The following is a 22,419-nucleotide window of genomic DNA, read 5'->3' on the forward strand; positions in this document are numbered from 1 at the left end:
TTGATTTGGGTGGGATCAGCGATACAGTGTATTATAAGAACAGCGTAGAGATACTTTAACGGGATGGTATGCGAGCGGTGCCAGGCGGCATGCTGTGACAGGCTCATGCCACACGCCGAATATCTTTTTGTGTCCCTGTCTGTCCTGTTCTTGTCTGGGGTGGGGGGAGTCGGACTGTCCTACAGCAGCCATCGTGATGGATCGCAGACCAGTAGAGCTGGCGGAAGTGATAGGAGAGGAATGCATTGCTGACATTCATCTAACTATTACGTTATCTTATACCCAAAAGAAATCTATGTCACACGCCCCAGCATACCTATCTGTACCAATCAATCACGGCGTTGGTCACCGCAAACTCCTCGGTATGAAACAGATCCCACCAGGAGGCGTTTATGTCCGGGTCTCAGCTTCCACCTGTTTCTGCATTACAGCCCTTTCTGCTCAGCCGTCAGCTCCTTCTCTCCTGTGTTCTGCGGGTTATGACAGAATCAGCTGCCAGAACACTTTATCTGGGGACTAAAATTAGGATTGTTTCTGGGTGAGGAGGAGCTGGAGTCGTCTCCGCAGCTCAGATCCACACACCATCGGGACCCCTGGACGAAGAATCCTTCACGAGAACCAAAAAGTCAACAGAAGCGACCAACTCAACTTTACAGAGCAGTTGGGAAAGTTCATCCTTATCAAAGGTAACGATGAGAAGGAAAGTTTCTTAAAGCGATTCCACGGTTGATATGTTAAATGCAATCTATTGCTCCCTGTTATCTGCTGTTTCAGGCTGGCTGTAGTAATCTTTCGTGGATAGACTGATCCTGTAACTAATTTAGGCTGCCTGCACACGGCCGGATTTGCATTGCGGAATCCGAAGCGGGTGTCCACTCTTCGGATTCCGCAACAAATACCTGCCATAGCATGTTATGGAAAAGCGTTTTTTTTCTGCCCACGAGCGGAAATGAATTGCGATTTTCCACTCGCAGGGGAAAAATCAGAGCATGCTCTATTTTTAGGCAGATTCCGTGCGGACGGTTTCCATTGAAGTCAATGGAAGCCGTCCGACCCGATCATCTTTGCGGAAAGGTTGCGGGATCCATGTCGCAGCATAATCTGTACTGCACATGTGCGATGGCACGATGGCTGGCACATCCGCAATACAGAGTATGAAGAATCCGGACAGGTACATGGGATCACTGGCCGGGCACAGGGTCAGATTCCGCTGCAGGATCCCACATGCAGAATCCGACCCGGTCATGTGGAGGCAGCCTTAAAGGGGTATTTCGGTTACTTCCTAGAATTTTACCTATCCACTGGATGCATGAAAACTGATAGATCAGCAGGGGACCGACCGCTGGGACCCTCACCGATCTGGGGAATGGGGGTTCTGTTTCCTCCGTCCTCCTCGCTGCTGCATCTGCAGTAAAGAGGATGTTGAATGAAACAATGGTCGCGCTTGCACAGTGCAGCATCATCCCTTTTTAGTAGGACTGTCGGAGATAGCGGATTACAAAGCACTCAGTTTTGAGAGCCCCATTGAAAGCAAATGGAACAGCGGCTGCACATGCGCAACCTGTGCTTTATTTTATTGCGGGTGGGAGAAGCCACCCACAAGTATGGAGGAGAAAACAGGACCCCTGTTCTCAGGATCTGTGGGGGTCCCAGCGGTCAGACCCCTACCGATCTCTCAGTTTTCACCTATCACCTGGATGGGTGAAGATTTGAAAAAGCGTGAAGTAACTGGAATACCCCTTTAAAGGGTAACTAAACTTTAAAGAAAAAAAACTTTTGACATGCTCCAGTGACATGTCAGAAATACTTACCAGTGGGGCCCGGGTGCTGAGACCCCAATGGAGCACAAAAATGAATGGGCAGTAGCTCTCAGCTGAGCACTGTGCCTATTCGCTGTTATCAGCAAGCTGTGTAAGAATTCCATAGACTGTATAGAGCTTGTACGCTGCACTGAGCAGGGATGGAAATAGTCAAATGGGCACAGCGCTCAGCTGAGAGTTTCAACCTATCCATTTAGGAGATCAGTGAGGGTCTCAGCCCTCGGACCTCCAGTGATTAATACTTCTGAGATGTCACTATGAACTGTGAGAAGTTTTTTTTAAAGTTTAGTCACTAGTTTAGTTATTCTTTAAAGGAGTTGTCCAAGTGTTGTACAACTTTTTATAAAGTGGTCCATGGTCCATGTTAGGAAAATTGCAGCGTGACCTATTTTCGCCCATATCACGGAAGAGAGTAGAACATGCAATGTATATGGCCCAACGTGATTGCGCCAGCCTATTTATGTGCAGTATATTCGCCCATGTGAATGGCTGCATTGGAAACCAATGCTCCACACGGGTACCATATATGCACCTGGGCGTGAAAACGTGCCGTATATGCGCTCGTGGAAATAAAGCCTAACTGACAGAAGATTTCCAGACTTCATACAATTGTAGCAAACTCTCAGCTATGAGAGCTATTAAAGGGGGTTCTCCAGGACTTTTACTATCAATGACCTATCCTCAAGATAAGTCATCCCTAGTTGACTGGCAGGGGTCTGCCCTACAAGATCCCCACCAATCAATTGACTACCAGGCCAACTGCCATTGCAGACAGCATTGGAAGCACATAGCGTTGTCCATATAACAGAGACCAAGTTTGGTATTGCAGACTGCACTGCAAGCAGATAGCGCTGTCCACATTACAGCAACCAGGGTTGGAATTGCATTGAATTTAGTAGGAGCTGAGCCTGTAGTACCAAACTGGGTCACTGCAATGCTGACAGTGCTATCTGCTTCCAGCACTGTCCGCATTGACAGTGGACTGGCAATCAGCCTAATAATGGGTACCCCCAGCAACAGATCCCTAAGGGCGCCCACCCACCGGCGATTTTTTTTTCTTTGCGTTTTGCGTTTTTTCTCAAGAGCAATTAGAATTGAATGTACTCCTGTCAAGTGGCGTTTTTTTTTGTGTTGCGTTGCGTTTTTTAATATAGGAACTGTCAGTTGCATATGTGTCCTTATTTTTCTCCTAATGCACCCATGAAAGTCAATGGAAATTAATGGAAAAGCCGCGAAAACGCTGCGTTTTTCACGCACGAAAATCGCAAACGCCAGTGGGTGGGCGCCCTAATGGTCATCAATAGGAAAAGTCCTAGACAAGCCTTTTAAATCAAGATATGTTCTTTGCCTCCAGAGGTAAATTAGAATGTTTCCATTCACAAACAGCAAGCAGATATATTGTAAATTGTAGAATACTGATACACATGATATACTAAAAAGTTACAGACTTTACTGGAGAATCCAGTAAAATGCCAATAATCCACAGACATGGGAATTATCTGATTCTGCTGTATATTATAACTTACTTTCATTGCTCTGGTTTTAATGATCATGATAATTTTTTTTACTTTTTTGCAGTTAGATGGCGGCTTTGTCCCTCCCGCCACAGAGCTCACACGTAGGTTTAGAGATGCCAGGGTGCGCTCCTCGCTTCCTATCTTTTCCTCGTGCAGTCACAGCATCCATTGGCACACATGCTGTACTGAGATGTCGTATAAGTGGAGATCCGCCACCTAGTGTATTGTGGGAACGCGTTGGAAATATCCGTCTTCAGCTGGGGGACAGATGCTACGCTCAAAGAGATGGGGACTGGTATCAGCTGGTCATCAGCGACCTTCGGCTGGAGGATTCGGGCCATTATATGTGCAGAGCTAGTAACTGGTCAGGAGAAGGCTATGCCGGTGCCAAGCTCACTGTGACGCTCAATAGCACTCAGGTCATCGAGCCACGTATTGATCTATCCAATGAAGTATTTCCATCCACAAAGTTGTCCAACATGTCTTCTTCCACCTCAGAGCCTTCTGCCGAAACAATCCAACAGCCAACTCCACTGGATATGACCAATAGTGATGACCAACACCTCGAAGACCCCAACTTCCCTCCAACTTTTCTGCTCCTTCCAAGGTCGCAGAGGTTGACTCGTGATCAAAATGGGGAGTTCACATGCATTGCTTCGGGAAAACCAGAGCCTGCAATTCATTGGGAAAAAGATGGAAGGAGTCTAGAAGAGATTTTTGATAGATCTCATTACCAGTTGTCTTGTGGGGGTCACACGTTAAGTATTTTCCATGTCCGTCCCCCTGACGCTGGTGTCTATGTATGTCGGGCCTCTAATTCTGTTGGGCAATGTTTGGCTGCAGCTGTACTGTTGGTGGATCCAACCCCACGTCAAGGTCCCGAAGCAGTTCCAGGGGACCCCCCAGCTCAAGTGAAAGTGTTCACAGTCAATGAAGGGAAACATGCCAAGCTTCGTTGTCTCGTAACTGGTAAACCAAGGCCTGAAATTGTCTGGCGCAAAGATGGACGTGCGGTCAGCCCTGGTCGCCGAACTCTCATTTATGAAGACCGTGATGGGCATTTTATACTCAAAGTGTTGTTCTGTCGCCAACAAGACCGAGGCTTGTATGTTTGCGGTGCCTCAAACTCAGCTGGAAACACGCTCAGTGCTGTCATGTTACATGTAAGAGGTAGGTAGTGGGGAACACAAAAAGGAATTTTGATTTGTAGTAGATACTTATAAAATTTGATTCCAATATTAGTAGAGTATAAGGGAATGATTATACACTTTTCTACCAATGAAATTGGGCATCTCAGGAAGAAGTAGAAGTAGTAGTTATTTCCATATGTTAATACTTAGTGGGCTCCTTTGGCCCTAATGGCATCGGCGACCTTCAGTGGCATACTTTCCACTAATGTCTTATACACTTCAGCTGATATTTTCCGCCATTCATCCTGCAAACGTCTGATGAGTTCTCTCAAAGAAGATGGACGCTGACCCAATATTCTAGTTCGTCCCGCAGATGTTCAGAAGGGTTTAGGTCGGGACTGTGCTGCCGGTCCAACCTAGGAGATCCACTTCCTCAAACCAATGTAAAACAGCGTTGGATGTGTGACAAGGCGTATTGTCTTGTTGGAAGTATGGCCGACCATTCCCAGAGTATTCTCACATTGTCGGCAGCACATCATTGTCTAGAATGTCAGGATACACCTCCGTGTTCGTGGTTCTTGTCACTACAATCAACAGACCAAGACCATTCCACAAAAAACATCCACAGACCATAACAGAACCTTCACCGTGCTTAACTGTTGGCATAACACACTTAAGCAAAAGGCATTCCCCAGGATCCCCCAAACCCAGGTGTGCCCATCTGATTTGATGATGAATAGAGATGAGCGAGCGTACTCGTCCGAGCTTGATACTCGTTCGAGTATTAGGGTGTTCGAGATGCTCGTTACTCGTAACGAGTACCACGCGATGTTCGGGTTACTTTCACTTTCATCTCTGAGACGTTAGCGCGCTTTTCTGGCCAATAAAAAAACAGGGAAGGCATTACAACTTCCCCCTGTGACGTTCAAGCCCTATACCACCCCCCTGCAGTGAGTGGCTGGCGAGATCAGGTGTCACCCGAGTATTAAAATCTGCCTGCCCGCGGCTCGCCACAGATGCATTCTGACATAGTTCAGGGAAAGTGCTGTTGATGCCGGAGCTGCTATAGGGAGAGCGTTAGGAGTGATTTTAGGCTTCAAGAACCCCAACGGTCCTTCTTAGGCCATAGAAATCGCAGATCGCACCTATCTGCGATCTGCGATTCCTGTTCTCTTCTCTATATGCGCTCAATGGGGCTGGCGACAGCAGCGCCGACCCCATTGAGAACATATAGAAGACAAATCATTCTTCTCTGCCACAGCTGTAACAGCTGTGGCAGAGAAGAACGATGTTTGCCCATTGAATTCAATGGAGCCGGCAATAGAGCAGGTTCCACTGAAAGCAATGGGCTGCCGGCGTGCGCGGGATGAATTGTCGGGAAGGGCTTAAATATATAAGCCCTTCCCTGCAATTCATCCAGAAATGTGTTAAAATAAAAATATACATATATATATATACTATTACTTACCTTGTCCCGGCAGACGGAGTTCAGCCGCGGCGGCCGGCAGTGGGTGTGAAGGGGGTGTGAGTCAGACTCAGCGCTGAGCCAATCAGGGGGCAGGTCTGACTCACACCCCCTTCACACCCACTGTAGCCCGGCCGCGCTGAACTCCGTCTGCTGGGACAAGGTAAGTATATACCGTATATACTGGCGTATAAGACGACTTTTGAATCCCGAAAAATCTGCTCTGAAGTCGGGTGTCGTCTTATACGCCGGTAATACAAAAAAAAAGAAAGTGTCAAAAAAAAAAATTCATTACTCACCTCCCCCGGCGTTCTGCGGCGCTGCTGCAGGCTGTCGCTCCCTCCTGGTCCCTGGCAGAGCATTGCTTTCTGGACGCAGGGCTTGAAATCCCCGCCTCCAGAAAGCTACTGTGATTAGCTAACACACGCCGTCAGCCAATCACAGCCATTCAATGACATCATTGTCATTGGCTGTGATTGGCTGAAGGCACGTGTGTTTTCTGGAGGCGGGGATTTCAAGCCCTGCGTCCAGAAAGCAATGCTCTGCCGGGGACCAGGAGGGAGCGACATCCTGCAGCAGCGCCGCAGAACGCCGGGGGAAGTGAGTAATGATTTTTATTTTTTGCTCCGCTGTATTCCCGGCGTATAAGGTGACAGTTGGGGGATTGTCTTATACGCCCCGTCGCCTTATACGCCGGTATATACGGTATATTTTTTTTATTTTTACACATTTCTGGATGAATTGCAGGGAAGGGCTTATATATTTAAGCCCTTCCCGACAATTCATCCCGCGATCGCCGGCAGCCCATTGCTTTCAGTGGAACCTGCTGTATTGCCGGCTCCATTGAATTCAACGGGCAAACATCGTTCTTCTCTGCCACAGCTGTTACAGCTGTGGCAGAGGAGAACGATCTTTATGCTGACAGTGCAGGGGGGGGGGCACTCTTGCCGCTATTGTGGCTTAATAGTGGGACCTGTGAACTTGAGATGCAGCCCAACATGTAGCCCCTCGCCTGCCCTATCCGTTGCTGTGTCGTTCCTATCACTTTCTTGAATTGCCCAGATTTTCACAAATGAAAACCTTAGCGAGCATCGGCGATATACAAAAATGCTCGGGTCGCCCATTGACTTCAATGGGGTTCGTTACTCGAAACGAACCCTCGAGCATCGCGAAAATTTCGTCCCGAGTAACGAGCACCCGAGCATTTAGGTGCTTGCTCATCTCTAATGATGAAGTATTGTGTTTCACATCACTCCATGGAATGTTCTTACATTGCTCAACTGTCCAATGACAATGCTCCTTGCACCATTCCAATGTACCTTGCTTGAGAGAACTCACCAGTCATTTGCAGGATGAATGGAGGGAAATATCAGCTGAACTGTAACAGACGTTAGTAGAACATGTGCCATGGAGAGTATCCGATGTCATTAGGGCCAAGAGAGGCTCCACTAATATTAACATTTGGAAATAAATACTACTTTTGATTCTTGCTCAGATTTCCAGTTACTTTTGGTAGGATAGAGTATATTCAATTCCTTAATATGTAAGTACAGGTTAACCTATGTTCCTCAGAGAAGGGCCAGCAATAGAGGTGTACGAGTGGTTGCATAGGGCTCATAACCTTTCACTGCTAAACGGAATACTATGGACATTAATGGCTTGGTCATGTGGAGGTGGCACCCTCAGTCCCACACTTGATGTCCAAACCCATGGAAATGTAGCTACATTCCCTGGTTCCGTGATCGAGCAATATTATTTTGTCATTGTAGGATTGTACTGTTTGGGACTGTATGGTATAAGTCAAGAGAAGGGGTGTCTATAGAGAGTACTGCACAGGAAACCAACCAATCAAACACCAGCCCTACCTACACATTTACATAGAATCTGCATATCTGGTAAAACCACCCACAGGGTCTGGGGCTTTGCCCATTTAAATCGTATGAAAAGGTTGGCATGAACTTTGAACAACTTCTACATCGAGGGTATAAACTTATGGCATATCCTAGTGATATGATCATTGTGGCACAAGGGTCCAGTTTCTGGGACCCCACCGATCCTAAGAACAAAGGGGATGTAGCCCGATTGTAGCATTGCTTCCTCTTTCCTGGTATTTCCCTTGCATAGCCGCACCCCAGCTACCCACTGCATTGGCCCCATTCAAGTAGCAGATGGCATTTAGGTCCTCTCAGTGCAAGGACGTGGGTGTTTTTTAAATCCTTTGACCACCTTAGGGCCCTTTTATACGGGCCATCTAATCATTCAGATTCCTGCAACCAACGGGAATCTGAATGATCATTGTGCAGTGTAAAAACATGTAAGTCGTTCAGTATATGCATGCCTAAAAACTGAATGATGAATTGGACCGTGTAAACAGGCAGTCGTTCATCTATGAACGACTGCCTGTTTACTGTAAGTGAAGGCAGGTTGGCCAGATTAATTGCCGTTCTGCTCCATCTGCATTCACTGAGCAATGATCGTTCCTGTTTTAAAGCATCTGTGTGCGCCACGTCATCCTATGTAAAAGGACCCTAAAGGCCCATTTACATGCAACAATTATCACTCAAAGTTCACTCAAATAACTGCTGGTGAGCAATAATCATTGCGTGTAAACGCGGCCATCGTGCACTTTTTATCTGAACAATGACTTTAAGGCGAGCCTAAAATCCATTGGTTCAGCCACAGAGAGATAAAGCATCTCTTAACAGACTGCATACTGTGTTCTCAGCAGGAGCCGAGAGATTAGATTGTACTCTGCCGGCAGCCCGTGCGAGAACAACGTACCTGTGTGCAGAGCCCAGCCTACATGCTGTGCTCTCCAAACAGCTCCTTGAGCCCCTTTTACATGCAAATCAAGATGATAAAGTGTTAAAGGACATTAGTGCCCATTAACATTTTATGCAAAATGATTGCTAAAACTTTTAATCTTTAAATCGTTTGAAAGATTGCCTTTGCGTGTAAACGGGCCTTTAGTTATGCAATTGGTTTCTGTGCTGTCCATAGGGCTACTCATTCATTATCTCTCTGGTCTTTTGGGTCACACTAAATACGTGGAAATCAAAACTTACATAATAGTAGGATTCACAGTAATGTGGGTGACGTAAATGCAACTGCGACACCGGGTCATGCAAAAAATGGCACCAGACGGTCATGTCACGGTCACCCTGCAAAGTGTCCACTTAGTGTTGCTCAACATTTACCATTGAGTTCTATTTGAAGGGCCGTGAAACCTAAACATAGATGCCAGTGCTTCAGCCAGTCCAAGATGTTCGCTGAGAAAAGCTGAAGACAAAATGAATTTTCTTATATCATGGTGCAGAAATTCTAATAGTCCAACATCTACTTCCACCAGAGAGATCCTCCCAAGGAGATGCCATTGATGTTAAAGTCCCAGAGAACTCCTTTAGTGCGAGCACCCACTGGCGTTTGCGTTTTCCGCGGGAAAAAAACGCCGCGTTTTCGCCGCGTTCCCCGCGTTTTTTCCGCCCGTTTTCCGCGGCGTTTTTCGCGGCGTTTTCGCGGCGTTTTCGCGGCTTTTCCATTAATTTCCATGGAGAAAAATAAGGACACATATGCAACTGACAGCTCCTATGTTAAAAACGCAAACGCAATGCAAAAAAAACGCCAGTGGACAGGAACACATGTTATCTCTATGCCTGTGCAGGAAAAACGCAAAACGCAAAACGCAGGTAAAAAAACGCCAGTGGGTGCTCGCCCTTAGATGGGGGAGTCTTAGGCCTCATATTACAAGGGGATTAATGGCTGGCCATGCAGTCAGGAGAGTAATCGGAACGACTCTTTACTGGCACCACTGCGACTTTGTCTTAGTGGTCAGCAGGGGGTCCCATGAGTCGGAACCCTGGCACTCAGATATTGATGGCATGTCTTATTAATATGTCATCATCATACTTACCTACAGAGATACTTGCATTTTTTCTGTTCTGCTGTGGCGGCCATTTTTTTTAAGCGCAACCATATCAGTTATCACTCTTGAATTAACTTCTCAGAACCTGGCGGTAACCCGATCATTCTGGGGGTACACAGGGAGTGGAGTAGCATATGACTAGAGCAGGGGTGTCAAACTCATTTTCTCCGAGGGCCACATCAGCCTTATGGTTGCCTTCAAAGGGCTGATTCTAATTGTAAGACAGTAAAGTAAAAGTTAACCCCACAGTGGCCCGATTGGTAATAAGGTCCCCCATAGTGGCCAGTGACGCACACCATTCTGCGCATACACACGCACAGACAACCACCATTCTGCGCATACACACGCACAGACGCCCATCATTCTGCACATACACACGCACGCCCACCATTCTGCACATAGACGCACGCCATTCTGCGCATACAGACACACGCCATTCTGCGCATACAGACGCACACCATTCTGCACATACAGACGCCAACCATTCTGCGCATACACACGCACAGACGCCCACCCTTCTGCGCATACACACACGCCATTCTGCGCATACAGACACCCACCATTCTGCGCATACAGACGACCGCCATTCTGCGCATACAGACGCCCGCCATTCTGCGCATACACGCGCCCGCCATTCTGCGCATACACGCGCCTGCCATTCTGCGCATACAGACGCACACCATTCTGCACATACAGACGCACACCATTCTGCGCATACACACGCACAGACGCCAACCATTCTGCGCATACACACGCACAGACGCCCACCCTTCTGCGCATAGACACGCACAGACGCCCACCCTTCTGCGCATACACACACACGCCATTCTGCGCATACAGACGCCCACCATTCTGTGCATACAGACGTACGCCATTCTGCGCATACACGCGCCCGCCATTCTGCGCATACACGCGCCTGCCATTCTGCGCATACAGACGCACACCATTCTGCACATACAGACGCACACCATTCTGCGCATACACACGCACAGACGCCAACCATTCTGCGCATACACACGCACAGATGCCCACCCTTCTGCGCATACACATGCACAGACGCCCACCCTTCTGCGCATACACACACACGCCATTCTGCGCATACAGACGCCCACCATTCTGCGCATACAGACGTCTGTCATTCTGCGCATACAGACGCCCGCCATTCTGCGCATACACGCGCCCGCCATTCTGCGCATACACGCGCCCGACATTCTGCGCATACAGACGCCCACCCTTCTGCGCATACAGACGCCCACCCTTCTGCGCATACAGACGACCGCCATTCTGCGTATACAGACGCCCGCCATTCTGTGCATACAGATGCCCGCCATTCTGCGCATACACACGCCCACCATTCTGCGCATACAGACGCCCGCTATTCTGCGCATACAGACGCACGCCATTCTGCGCATACACACGCACAGACGCCAACCCTTCTGCGCATACACACGCACAGACGTCCACCCTTCTGCGCATACACACGTACAGACGTCCACCCTTCTGCGCATACACACACCCGCCATTCTGCGCATACACGCGCCCGCCATTCTGCGCATACACACGCCCGCCATTCTGCGCATACAGACGAACAGCATTCTGCGCATACACGCACCCGCCATTTTGCGCATAAAGACGCACAGGATTCTGCGCATATACGTACAGACACACACACACACATATATATATATATATATATATATATATATATATATATATACAGACACACACACATATATATATATATATATATATACACAGACACACACACACACACATATATATATATATATATATATATATATATATATTACATTACACATGCAGACACACACACAAGGATCCCACCCTGCAGCTGCTCCTCCTCAGCGCCGCTCTCTGCAGTCTCCTTCCCTCCTCTGCGGCCGTTGTCAGCCTGCTATCGGCACTCCTCTATTACTGTCTGCACTAGACAGAACAAGCCGATAGAAGATTGCCTACTGACAGCAGCACGGAGGAGTGAGGGAACTTACTGCACAGCCGGCGGGCCACAGAAAATGAGGCAGCGGGCCTTGTGTTTGACACCTGCGGACTAGAGGATCAGACTACACATGAATTGTCACCTTGGTGACACATAGGTTCGCATAGCAGCTGTGTACACAAAACGAGAAGATTTTCAATCAAGAGTATTTGCAAAGTCGCTTTGTTTTATTTTAAATGCTTTAGAGGAATAGAAAAAAAGGGGTTGCAAAAGTATACATACCCCTTTTGGGTGCTTTCGCATGTACTGGAATTACCCTTGCCACTCAGCTGGTAGGCTACTAGCCTAGCCGGTAACAAAATCCAAAGGCCGGTGCAAATATATATTAATGGCTGGTAAAAAATAATTGTTAGCTTTGAGCCGGTAGCAACCACAGCATGAAGTAGTATGATTTACTCTCTAGCTCAGGTCCAACAGCCGCTGATGTAATCAAAGACTCTCACCCCGGCATAGAACTACAGAGGGAGTTACACTACTTCATAATGTGGTTGCTGCCTGGCCGGAGCTACACGGGTGGGGAGGGCACAAAAAGGGGGTTCTATTACTATTGGGGTCATTAAGGGAGTCAATATTACTACTAGGGCCACTAAAGGGGGCACTATTACTATAGGGGCCACTAAGGGGAGCATGATTACTATTATAACTACTGAAAGGGGGTGCCTTACTATAGGGTCTACAGAATGGAGGCAATATTTACTATAGTGGCCATTGAGAGAGGGTATTATTAATATAGAGGCCACTGAGAGTTGGCACAATTACCATAGGGGCCATTGAGAGGGGACATTATTTCTAAAGAGGCTACTGAGAACGCGGCACAATTACCACTGGGGTCATTGAAAGAGGGCACTATTACTACAGGGGCCACTGGAATAACAGAGGTAAAGTCACACCCCTAACCACACCCACTTTTACCTTGCCCCGTATTTTTGGTTGACAAAGGTGGCAGCCCTAACCGGATGTTACTGCAGAGTATTCCGTTATTGAAATCCACACCCAAATCCCCCGGGCTAAATTAGGATTTTGATGCAGAATTTAGCCATTTTCAAATCCATGTCAAAACCAGCATGTTAGACGGATTTTTCCACTGCGTGTTGCGGAAATATTCAGGTACATGTGAAAGTACCCATAATTGTAGAGGACTACCAGCAATACAGCCTAAAATAATGTAAATTACTACATGGCTATCAAATCCCTAATATTTGTCTGGTCTCTTGCGTTTGGCCTGTGGGATTCCATATTATCTCGCCCTTAACAGATTATCAGACTTTTTGGATTACCAGATGCAAGATAAAAGCAATCTGTGCAGTACTGTGTTTTGTGACAATTATGACTCCACTCTCTCTTTTCTCCAGAAGTGGGAGATCGCTTCCCAGATCCTTTACGAGACATTGCGGTGAGGGAGGGGCAGGACGCCATTTTGGAGTGCGCAGTTCCAGAAGGGAGCCGGACATCTTGGTACTTGGAGGATCAGAGACTTCATCCAGGAAAGCGACACCATATGGAGGAACATGGTCCCATCAGACGACTGATAATCCGAGGGGCCCGGACGGATGATGATGGGGTCTATGTGTGCCAGACTCATAGAGGGGCTCAGTGTATTGCAGAAGTCACTGTAAGAGGTGAGGCCACATCCACTTTTACAATTTATCAATTTCATAGTTAAAATGAATGGCTCTGCGCCGTGCATACACTGCCATTGCTTCATTCAATCTCCTTCTTACTGCAGGGGGGTGCAGCGAGCCCACAGTAAGAAAGAGGGGGTACACGGGACTAGAGTTTTTCTACTTATCGTTTGGATAGATGATAAAAGTCTATGTTGATACAATCTCTTAATCCTTGACGTTTTTGGGCATACATGTACGCCCTCCAGCTTCGGTGTTTGTATGGATTGGGAGCGATGTTAGCTGTTTCTCACAGCTGACACCCACCGGCAACAGCCACGTTTAGTGTGAGCACTGATCATGCTGTTGACCCTTTAAATGCCCCTATCAGAGTCCGGGGGTCCTGAGAGGCCCCCTGTGATGAGACCATGAGGTGCTACTTGGTTGCCATAGCAGCTATGAATGAATGCCTGTCAAACATCTTGATAGACTGCCTGTCAAAATGCAGTATAATGTAATACTGTTGTTATCAGAAGATGTTATCTGAGCCAAATGGGTTCCCCTGATTTCACTGTGTGGGCCAAATTGGTTATTGAGAAGTGCGTCACACAGAGTAACAGAGACTGACACAATGCTTGTATCAAAACCAGTACACTTCTGATTTATTAATAGCATCATAGTACATATATACTCCAAATGACGAAGCAATAGAAATACATACCCTTAAAGTCACAAGTACTCATAATACTCTCTGGGTTCTAATGAGTGACATAGGTTAATGCCTTAAGGTGTGTGTTTCCAAGAAGCAAGAAGAAATTTTACTGTGTTTATTATCCTAAAAATGCAAATGTGGGGGGTGGTGAGTAGCTTCTTTTATTACAATGTAGGTCTCTCTCGGCCTGAACCTGAGAGCCATGCATAAGAGATAGAGGACAAGAATCTCATACATACTAGTGTATAATATTGGACAAGTTAACCATTTAGGTGCTGCTATTTACCTGCTGATTATTATAACAGGAGGCGATACCACTACACACATTATATATATATATATATATATATATATATATAGACACGTATATACGTATTAGCCTAGGCTGATTTGAGAAACAATCACAGAAATTAAATAGATATATATGTGCATATAATAGAATACATATATTATTAATATAACACTGTGGTATTACATTTTACTGTATAAGTGATCAAACGATTGCAAGTTCAATCCCCTATGGGAAAATTTGATTTTCTTTCCAATTTCATTCTACTTAGAAATTCTTTTAAGTTTGTCAGTATATTATATGATACATTAAATAGTGCCACTGAAAAATAAAATTTCCGCCAACAGAACAACTCCCCAGACAGCTACGTTGTTGGAAAAATAAAAGTTTTTTAATTTTTTTGAAAGTGGGAAATTGAAACTGGAAATCAAGAAAAAAAGGCTGCATCCTTAAGGGGTCAGTAATAGGCAAACCTGGTTGCCAATATGGTGCCCTTTATTGCACATAATTGTAATGTATTGGCTTAATTTAGTATTCTGTTCCCCCATGGAACAACAGAATATACAAGTGGCTGCATAATGTTCATATTACTCATCTTCTTGCCAAAATCATTGAGCGGCTGTGCTTGAGAAGAAATAAAGCCTTTATCAAGTACCACCAAATGAACTACAGTGCAAGAAGGAGGTTGATGGGCATCGCAGGGAACTCCACGGTCCTGACCATTAGCATATATGGGGCCCAGATATTTCTAACAGTGTTCCTAAAGTAAGCTGTTAGGTCACATGTCTTGGCAGCCAGCAAATTTTTCAAAGAGGCTCAAAAGTGGTGTAAATGTATAAGCGGTAGCGTAGATGTGCATACCTCACAACTTTTTGGACGATCAAAGATGGACACTTTTGGTGCATTGTGTGGCATATCCATTTCCCCAACTATTTCTATACACTTGACAATGACATTATTTCCACTAATACCCAGACTATGGTTTCTCCCTCTCAGGACCCATTGTGAAGAAGCTGCCCCGACGTCTGGAGGTTGCCGAAGGTGGAAACGCAGCGTTTTGCGCTGAGACAGAGAGTGAAGTGGAACAGATTGGCTGGACCCACGATGGTCACATCCTTTCTGAGGATCACAGAACGGTTGTGAAAAGTTTTGGAAGGACCCATGTATTAGTGATTGTCGGGGTCACGCAAAAAGATGCGGGTATCATACAGTTCCACGCTGGGCTTTCTGAGTCCTCTTGTCATCTTCGGGTGAAAGGTAGGAAACACCAGAGAGACAATTATAATATGGGGTGTCCATATCAATTATATGTGACTGACATCAATGGGGCATGAGATCGAGGGAAGGTTCATGCAGATTGTCTAATATTGATCTTACATTGAGTTCCTTATACATTTAGGCTTGGACTATGTGCACTAGAGGGGCTTTCGGTGACTATTGATGACCTATCCCTAGGCAAGGTCAAGGTTCTGCATGGAAGGAAGTACATGTCACCATTACACACTACATGGGAAACCACTAGGAAACACTGATATGGAAAAGGACTTGGGTGTTTTAGCTAACTGTAAGCTTAACTGGAGCAACCAGTGTCAGGTAGCTGCTGCCAAGGCAAATAGGATCATGGGGTGCATCAAAAGAGATCTAGGGATGCATGATGAGAACATTGTTCTTCCTCTTTACAAGCCACTGGTCAGACCATGCATGGAATATTGTGGACAGTTTTGGGCACCGGTACTCAAGAGAGCCTCGTGTGGCGCAGAGTGTTAAGACAGCAGAAATGCAGTCCTAAGCTCTCGCTCACGACTTGAAGGTTGCAGGTTCAATCCGTGTGTGGTTCAGGTAGCCAGCTCAGGGTTGACTCAGCCTTCCATCCTTCCAAGGTTGGTAAAATAAGTACCCAACTTGCTTTTGGGGCAAACCACCCCACGAAAACAGTCTGCGACGAAAACATCTCGATGTCACTTCACCTGAGGTGTCAGTCATGACTCGGTGTTTGCACCAGGCGACTTTAGTTTTAGGCAAATGGAATAGGGTTATCAAAACTGGGGTTATTTAGCTGAGAGATGACCTAATAACCATGTACAGATATATCGGGGGACAATACAGAGATCTCTCCCAACATCTATTTATACCCAGGATTGCGACTGTAACAAGCGGCGCCCTCTACAGCTAGAGGAAAGACGTTTTCTACACCAACAAAGAAGGGTGTTCTTTACTGTAAGAGCAGTGAAACTATGGAACTCTGAGGACATGGTAATGGAGAAATCGATAACAGAGTACACAAGGGGCCCTGATGCCTTTCTTGAGCATTACAATATTACATGTTATTTCACTGATTACCTCAGGAGGGTTGGTGATCCGGGGATTATTCTGATTGGCAGAATGGAGTCGGGAAGGAATTCTATTTCCTTCAATAAGGATAATTGGCTTCTACCTCATTGGGCTTTTTTGCGTTATTCTGGATCAACATTGGGGGATAATAGGCTGAACTGGATGGACATGTCTCTTTCTTCCACCTAACATACTATGGTACTGTGTAAGATGTCATCTATGGGGGTCTGACACTTCTGATCAGTGGTAATGAGATGAAAGTAGGGTGGTGGCCGCACCAATAACTCTGTGTCTATGTAGGGGATTTGTTTCTTTGGAGAAGAAAATGAAGCTCCAGTTGCTATAAATATATGAAGGCATTAATCAGCGCAGAGTGTTCATCCTAAACAGAACGGTGATAACATGGGGAGTCACTGGAAGAACTCAAGCCAAGGCAGTCTGCTATGCAGATATTTATTTTATGTGGGAACTTGCGGCATTTAAGAGGTTAATCCGAGGGAGCATTGAAGACGTCTTGCAGTGCTGAGACACCTCTTCTATGAATATTGTTGGATTAACGAAATCCCACGTGGCGCAGTAACGTTACATGTCTCACTAATGAGATAACCAAATGCTTCTCCTTCTGTTCAGCGTTCTGAATCATAATGACTCAATCTGTTTTGTAGGTGCTTATGGCCGATCGGTTTCTTTCTTAAAGTCACAGGGTCACATTTTGATCTATTAATTTTACCGGGAGGGCCACAGAGACGTAGGCCGGCGCCACACTCTTAGAAAGCCTATCTAAAAGGAAACCTGTCCTCGTTGTCCATAGCAACCAATCACAGTGCAGCTTTCATTTTACCTCAGCAGTATAAGAAAGACCAACCAATCACAGTGCAGCTTTCATTTTACCTCAGCAGTACAAGAAATAAAAGCTGAGGTGCTGCTGAGGTAAAATGAAAGCTGCACTGTGATTGGTTGGTCTTTCTTATACTGCTGAGGTAAAATGAAAGCTGCGCTGTGATTGATTGGTCTTTCTTATACTGCTGAGGTAAAATGAAAGCTGCGCTGTGATTGGCTGCTTTTTCTTATACCACTGAGATACAATGAAAGCTGTGCTGTGATTGGCTGCTATTTCTTGTACTGCTGAGGTAAAATGAAAGCTGCACTGTGATTGGTTGCTATTTCTTATACTGCTGAGGTAAAATGAAAGCTGCGCTGTGATTGGCTGCTATTTCTTATACTGCTGAGGTAAAATGAAAGCTGCGCTGTGATTGGCTGCTATTTCTTATACTGCTGAGGTAAAATGAAAGCTGCGCTGTGATTGGCTGCTATTTCTTATACTACTAAGATAAAATGAAAGCTGCGCTGTGATTGGTTGCTATTTCTTATACTACTGAGGTAAAATGAAAGCTGCGCTGTGATTGGTTGTTATGGGCAACCCAAATTATCTTTCAGACAGCTTTCAAAACAGTGTGGTATCGGCCTCCACGGCCCATCCTGTATATTGGGAAATTTTGCATAGAGCAATTAGGTCGGTTTCACAACTTCGTTGGAACCTGCAGCCAGAGGTTCTGTCACAGATCCGGCTCAAGGCCCATGGGCCAAATGCGTCCTGACATATCATTTTATGTGGCCCATGAGCTCAGGACACAGAAGAGCTTCTTCTAGACTGGAGGGTCCTGAGCTGTGCCGGGAAGACCCTCTGGTGCACTGTGGACTACTTTGCGGCCTGCTGCTGGGTACCGGGATTGTGGCCACCATCTTGGTCCTACACTGTGACGTTGGCTGCATGTGGACTAAGTGCTGTAGCTGTTACTGCAGCATCCGGAGGCTTTGCAGGGCTCCCCTGCCAGCTTCTCCTACTGGGCCTATCCTGCAATAGAGCGCTGCTTGCTGGCGCTCAGACTGTAAGGTGGCTTGTACATTCTGGCCGGTCCTCGCTAGCATCCTGCAGAGGACAGTCTGTTCCAACCTGCCTGCCCATGCTCTGAGAGCCTGCTGAGTAGATCAGGGAGGACATTGTGTTATGGGTTTAGAGTCAAGCGTCTGTGTTGGGGGACTTGTGCCTCAAATTTTCTGGACTACAGTACTGCTCTGGTCCTTTTCCTCCCACCCTCCCTTCCCCCGTAACACCCTTTTAATACATGTTTTATAATACAGTTTTCTATTTACAATTGGCCCTTTGAAGGCAACCGTAACGAGTTTGACACCCGTGTTATATGTACTGCTACCGGGTGCTCCGATACTGTGTCATATAAAGCATTTGGAAACTCTTCAGACCCTTTCAATTTTTTTTACATTTTGTTATGTTGTGCAAATTCTAAAAAATCCAGTTTCTCCCCATCGTTCTGTACTCACTACCCCATAATGACAAAGTGAGAAAGGAATGTTCGAAATCTTTGTACAATTTTAAAAAATGAAAAACTACTATTTAGCACTGACACAAGTATTCCCACCCGGTACTCGGCACTTGGGTGAAGCCCCTCTGGTAGTGACTACGGCCTCCAGTCTTCTTGGATGATGCCACAAGGTTTGCACGCCTGGATTTGGGGATTTTCTGACATTTTCCCCCTGCAGATCCTCTCCGGCTCTGTCAGGTTGGATGGGGGCCGACTGTGGAGCCATTATCAGGTCTCTCCAGAGATGTTCCACTGGGTACAAGTCAGGGTCTGGCTGCGCCCCTCAAGGACATTCACAGAGTTGTCCCTAAGCCCCCTGTGTTGTCTTTGTCTTGTTGGAAGGTGACCCTTCTTCCCAGTCTGAGGTCTGTTGCGGTCTGGATCAGGATTTCATTAAGAATATCTCTGTACTTTACTCCATTCAGCTTTCTATTACCCCTGACCGGTCTCCCTGCTCCCTCCAGCATGATGCCGCCACCACCAGGCTTCACTGTAGGTGGTATAGGGCAGGTGATGAGCGGCGCCTGGTTTTCCTCCAGACATAAAAACGTATAAATCAGGCCAAAAAGTTCTATCTAGGGCTGCATTCAGACGAACGTATATCGGCTCGGTTTTCACGCCGAGCCGATATACGTCGTCCTCATCTGCAGGGGGCGGAGGATGGAAGAGCCAGGAGCAGGAACTGAGCTCCCGCCCCCCTCTCTGCCTCCTCTCCGCTGCTCTGCACTATTTGCAGTTCTGAGAATTAGCCCCGCCCGCGTACCGCCTCTTCCCATTGCAAATAGTACAGAGGGGCGGAGAGGATGCAGAGAGGGAGCGGGAGCTCAGTTCCTGCTCCTTGCTCTTCCATCCCCCCCCCCCCCCCGCACACGACGACAACGTATATCGGCTCGGCGTGAAAACCGAGCTGATATACGTTCGAGGGAATGCAGCCATAGGTCGGCTGCACACTGGCATATTTGCATTGCGGAATCCATAGTAGGCATCTGTCTCTGGATTTCGCAGCAAATTCCGCCAATGGCATGCAATGGGAAAACGCTTTTTCCTACAATCGAGCAGAAATCAATAGCGATTTCTGTTCACAGAGGAAAAAATCGCAACATTCTCTATTTGTAAGTGGATTGTGTGTGAACGGCTTCCATTGAACTCAATGGAAGATGTCCGACCCGCGGCCCTTCCACAATGACGCAGGAAAAGCTGGGACTTTAAAAAAAAAAAAAAAACTGTACTGCACAAGCCCGATGGCTCGCAGTACAGAATAGAATAAGAAAAGACAGGTACGCGCGGATGCCGGCTGGGCAGAGGGCCAGATTGCTCTGTGGGATCCCGCATGCGGAATCTGACCCGGTCGGGTGCAGACGGCCTTAGTTTCATGGGAGCAGAGAATCTTGTATCTTACAGTCTGAGAGTCTTTAGGGGCTTTTTGACAATTCTGGAGGGCTTTCATGTGTCTTTTACTCAGGAGAGGCTTCTTTCTGGCCACCCGTAAAGCCCAGATTGGTGGAGGCTGCAGTGATGGCTGACCTTTTCGAAGTTTTTCCCATCTGCACACAGGATCTTTAGAGCAAGGCCACAACATAAGAAGATGTACAAAAAACATTTAGGCCACCTTTTGCGGGATTCTCGCAGTGGAGTTTGTCCCAGTGCCCGCCAGGTGACCCCAGCTTACCTCTCCACCGTCTTCTCCCGAATCCCACTCCAGATTTCGCAATGCAAATCCGCCCGTGTGCAGGAGGCCTAAAGCGTCTGAAGACTTTCCAAATGCAGTCTATATTGTAATCTAAGATAGACCAGCCCAGTAGGAGAGTATCAAACGATAGCCTAAAGGCTCATTTAGACATAACGATTATCGCTCAAAAGCCGTCTTTTGAGCCATAATCGTTGTGTGTAACTGCACTGACATCATGCAGTTTTCCTTTAAGCTGTCGCTTATCGTAGTCTTTCAGCGTGCTGAAAGACAAGGATGAGCCTTATCAGAGATTCACAGCGGGATACAGATGATACTATTGTTTCAGCTGTATCCCGCTCCCTGATAACAGTCTCAGTATGAAGAACAGAGCGGTCCAGCTGTGTTCTCCATAACCGGCACGGAGCGCTCGGCTATATAACAGCTGGGCGCTCCGTGCAGAAAACACCTGGATGCAGAAGACAAGTGGTGACACCCCGCTTATCTTCTGCATTCTCTGCTCCGAGCGCTTGGCTGTATAACAGCTGGGCGCTGAGGCGGGGGAACAGCTGTATGCAGAAGACAAGCGGGGACACCCCGCTCAGTTGTATAACAGCCGGGCGCTCGGAGCGGGGGAACAGCTGGATGCAGAAGGCAAGCGAGGACACCCCGCTTGTCTTCTGCATCCTCGGCTGGCAGCGCAACGTGATCGCTCATCTTGAGCGATCATCTTGCGCTGTAAATGACACATCTTTTAAGCGATAATCGTTGTGTATAAATGGGCCTTAAGATACAAGGCTCAGTAGATAGTATCACACATGATATTTTTAGATACTGCAGCCCAACAGACAGTATCACATATTCTAGGCTTGGATACACATTTTTCTTACAAAAACAACTCTACCACTTTTATTGCACGTTTTTCTTGCGATAGACAATGGGAGTTTCTAATTTTAAAAACGCATCGCCCGAAAATCGCAAGTTTGTGCTTTGTGATGCAATAAAGAGGAGGCTCCATAGAGAAACCCGGGAGATAAAAAAAAGCAAACCGCAGAAAGATAGAACATGCTGCAATTTTTTTTTCACTCCACATCGCATGAGTGAAAACCTCACAAATGGGAATGAAACCATTGATTTCACAATTCTGCTTTTTGAAAACACTCTCTCATTGCTCAAAAAACGCACAATTTTATCGCCAGTGTGATGGAGCCCTTATGAAAGGTAGCTTCTAGAGATGAGCGAGCATACTCGCTAAGGGCAATTACTCGAGTGAGCATTGTCCTTAGCGAGTAACTGCCCGCTCAGAAGAAAAGATTCGGTGGCGGGCGGGGAGTGGCGGGGGAGAGCGGGGAGGAACGGAGGGGAGATCTCTCTCTCCCTCTCTCCCCTCTCGCTCCCCCCTGCTCATGGCCGCAGCTCACCTCTCCCCCCCCCCCCCCCCCCCCCCGCCGGCAGCCGGACCTTTTCTTCCAAGCGGGGAGATACTCGCTAAGGACAATGCTCGATCGAATAATTGTCCTTAGCGAGTATGCTCGCTCATCTCTAGTAGCTTCTTTTTGAGGCCGCTT

At 46.8% G+C, this 22,419-nt stretch overlaps 1 protein-coding gene across 2 annotated transcripts in view; it reads left to right on the forward strand.

Annotated features, from left to right (window-relative positions):
* Window positions 1–542: 542 nt before the first annotated feature.
* The window catches only part of OBSL1 (obscurin like cytoskeletal adaptor 1), a 98,771-nt gene continuing 76,894 nt past the window's right edge, over window positions 543–22,419 (forward strand). Inside the window, exons 1-4 of one of the 2 annotated variants that reach the window (XM_066575529.1) lie at window positions 543–686; window positions 3,399–4,507; window positions 13,224–13,490; window positions 15,470–15,730. In XM_066575529.1, coding sequence (XP_066431626.1) covers window positions 3,403–4,507; window positions 13,224–13,490; window positions 15,470–15,730 — 1,633 coding nt within the window. In that variant the 5' untranslated portion in view covers window positions 543–686; window positions 3,399–3,402. The remainder of the gene's footprint in view (window positions 687–3,398; window positions 4,508–13,223; window positions 13,491–15,469; window positions 15,731–22,419) is intronic. The other variant, XM_066575531.1, reaches the window with a different exon arrangement.

This window comes from Eleutherodactylus coqui, chromosome 8 (genome assembly GCF_035609145.1).
Source record: "Eleutherodactylus coqui strain aEleCoq1 chromosome 8, aEleCoq1.hap1, whole genome shotgun sequence".
In the NCBI taxonomy this organism is placed as follows: Eukaryota; Metazoa; Chordata; class Amphibia; order Anura; family Eleutherodactylidae; genus Eleutherodactylus; species Eleutherodactylus coqui.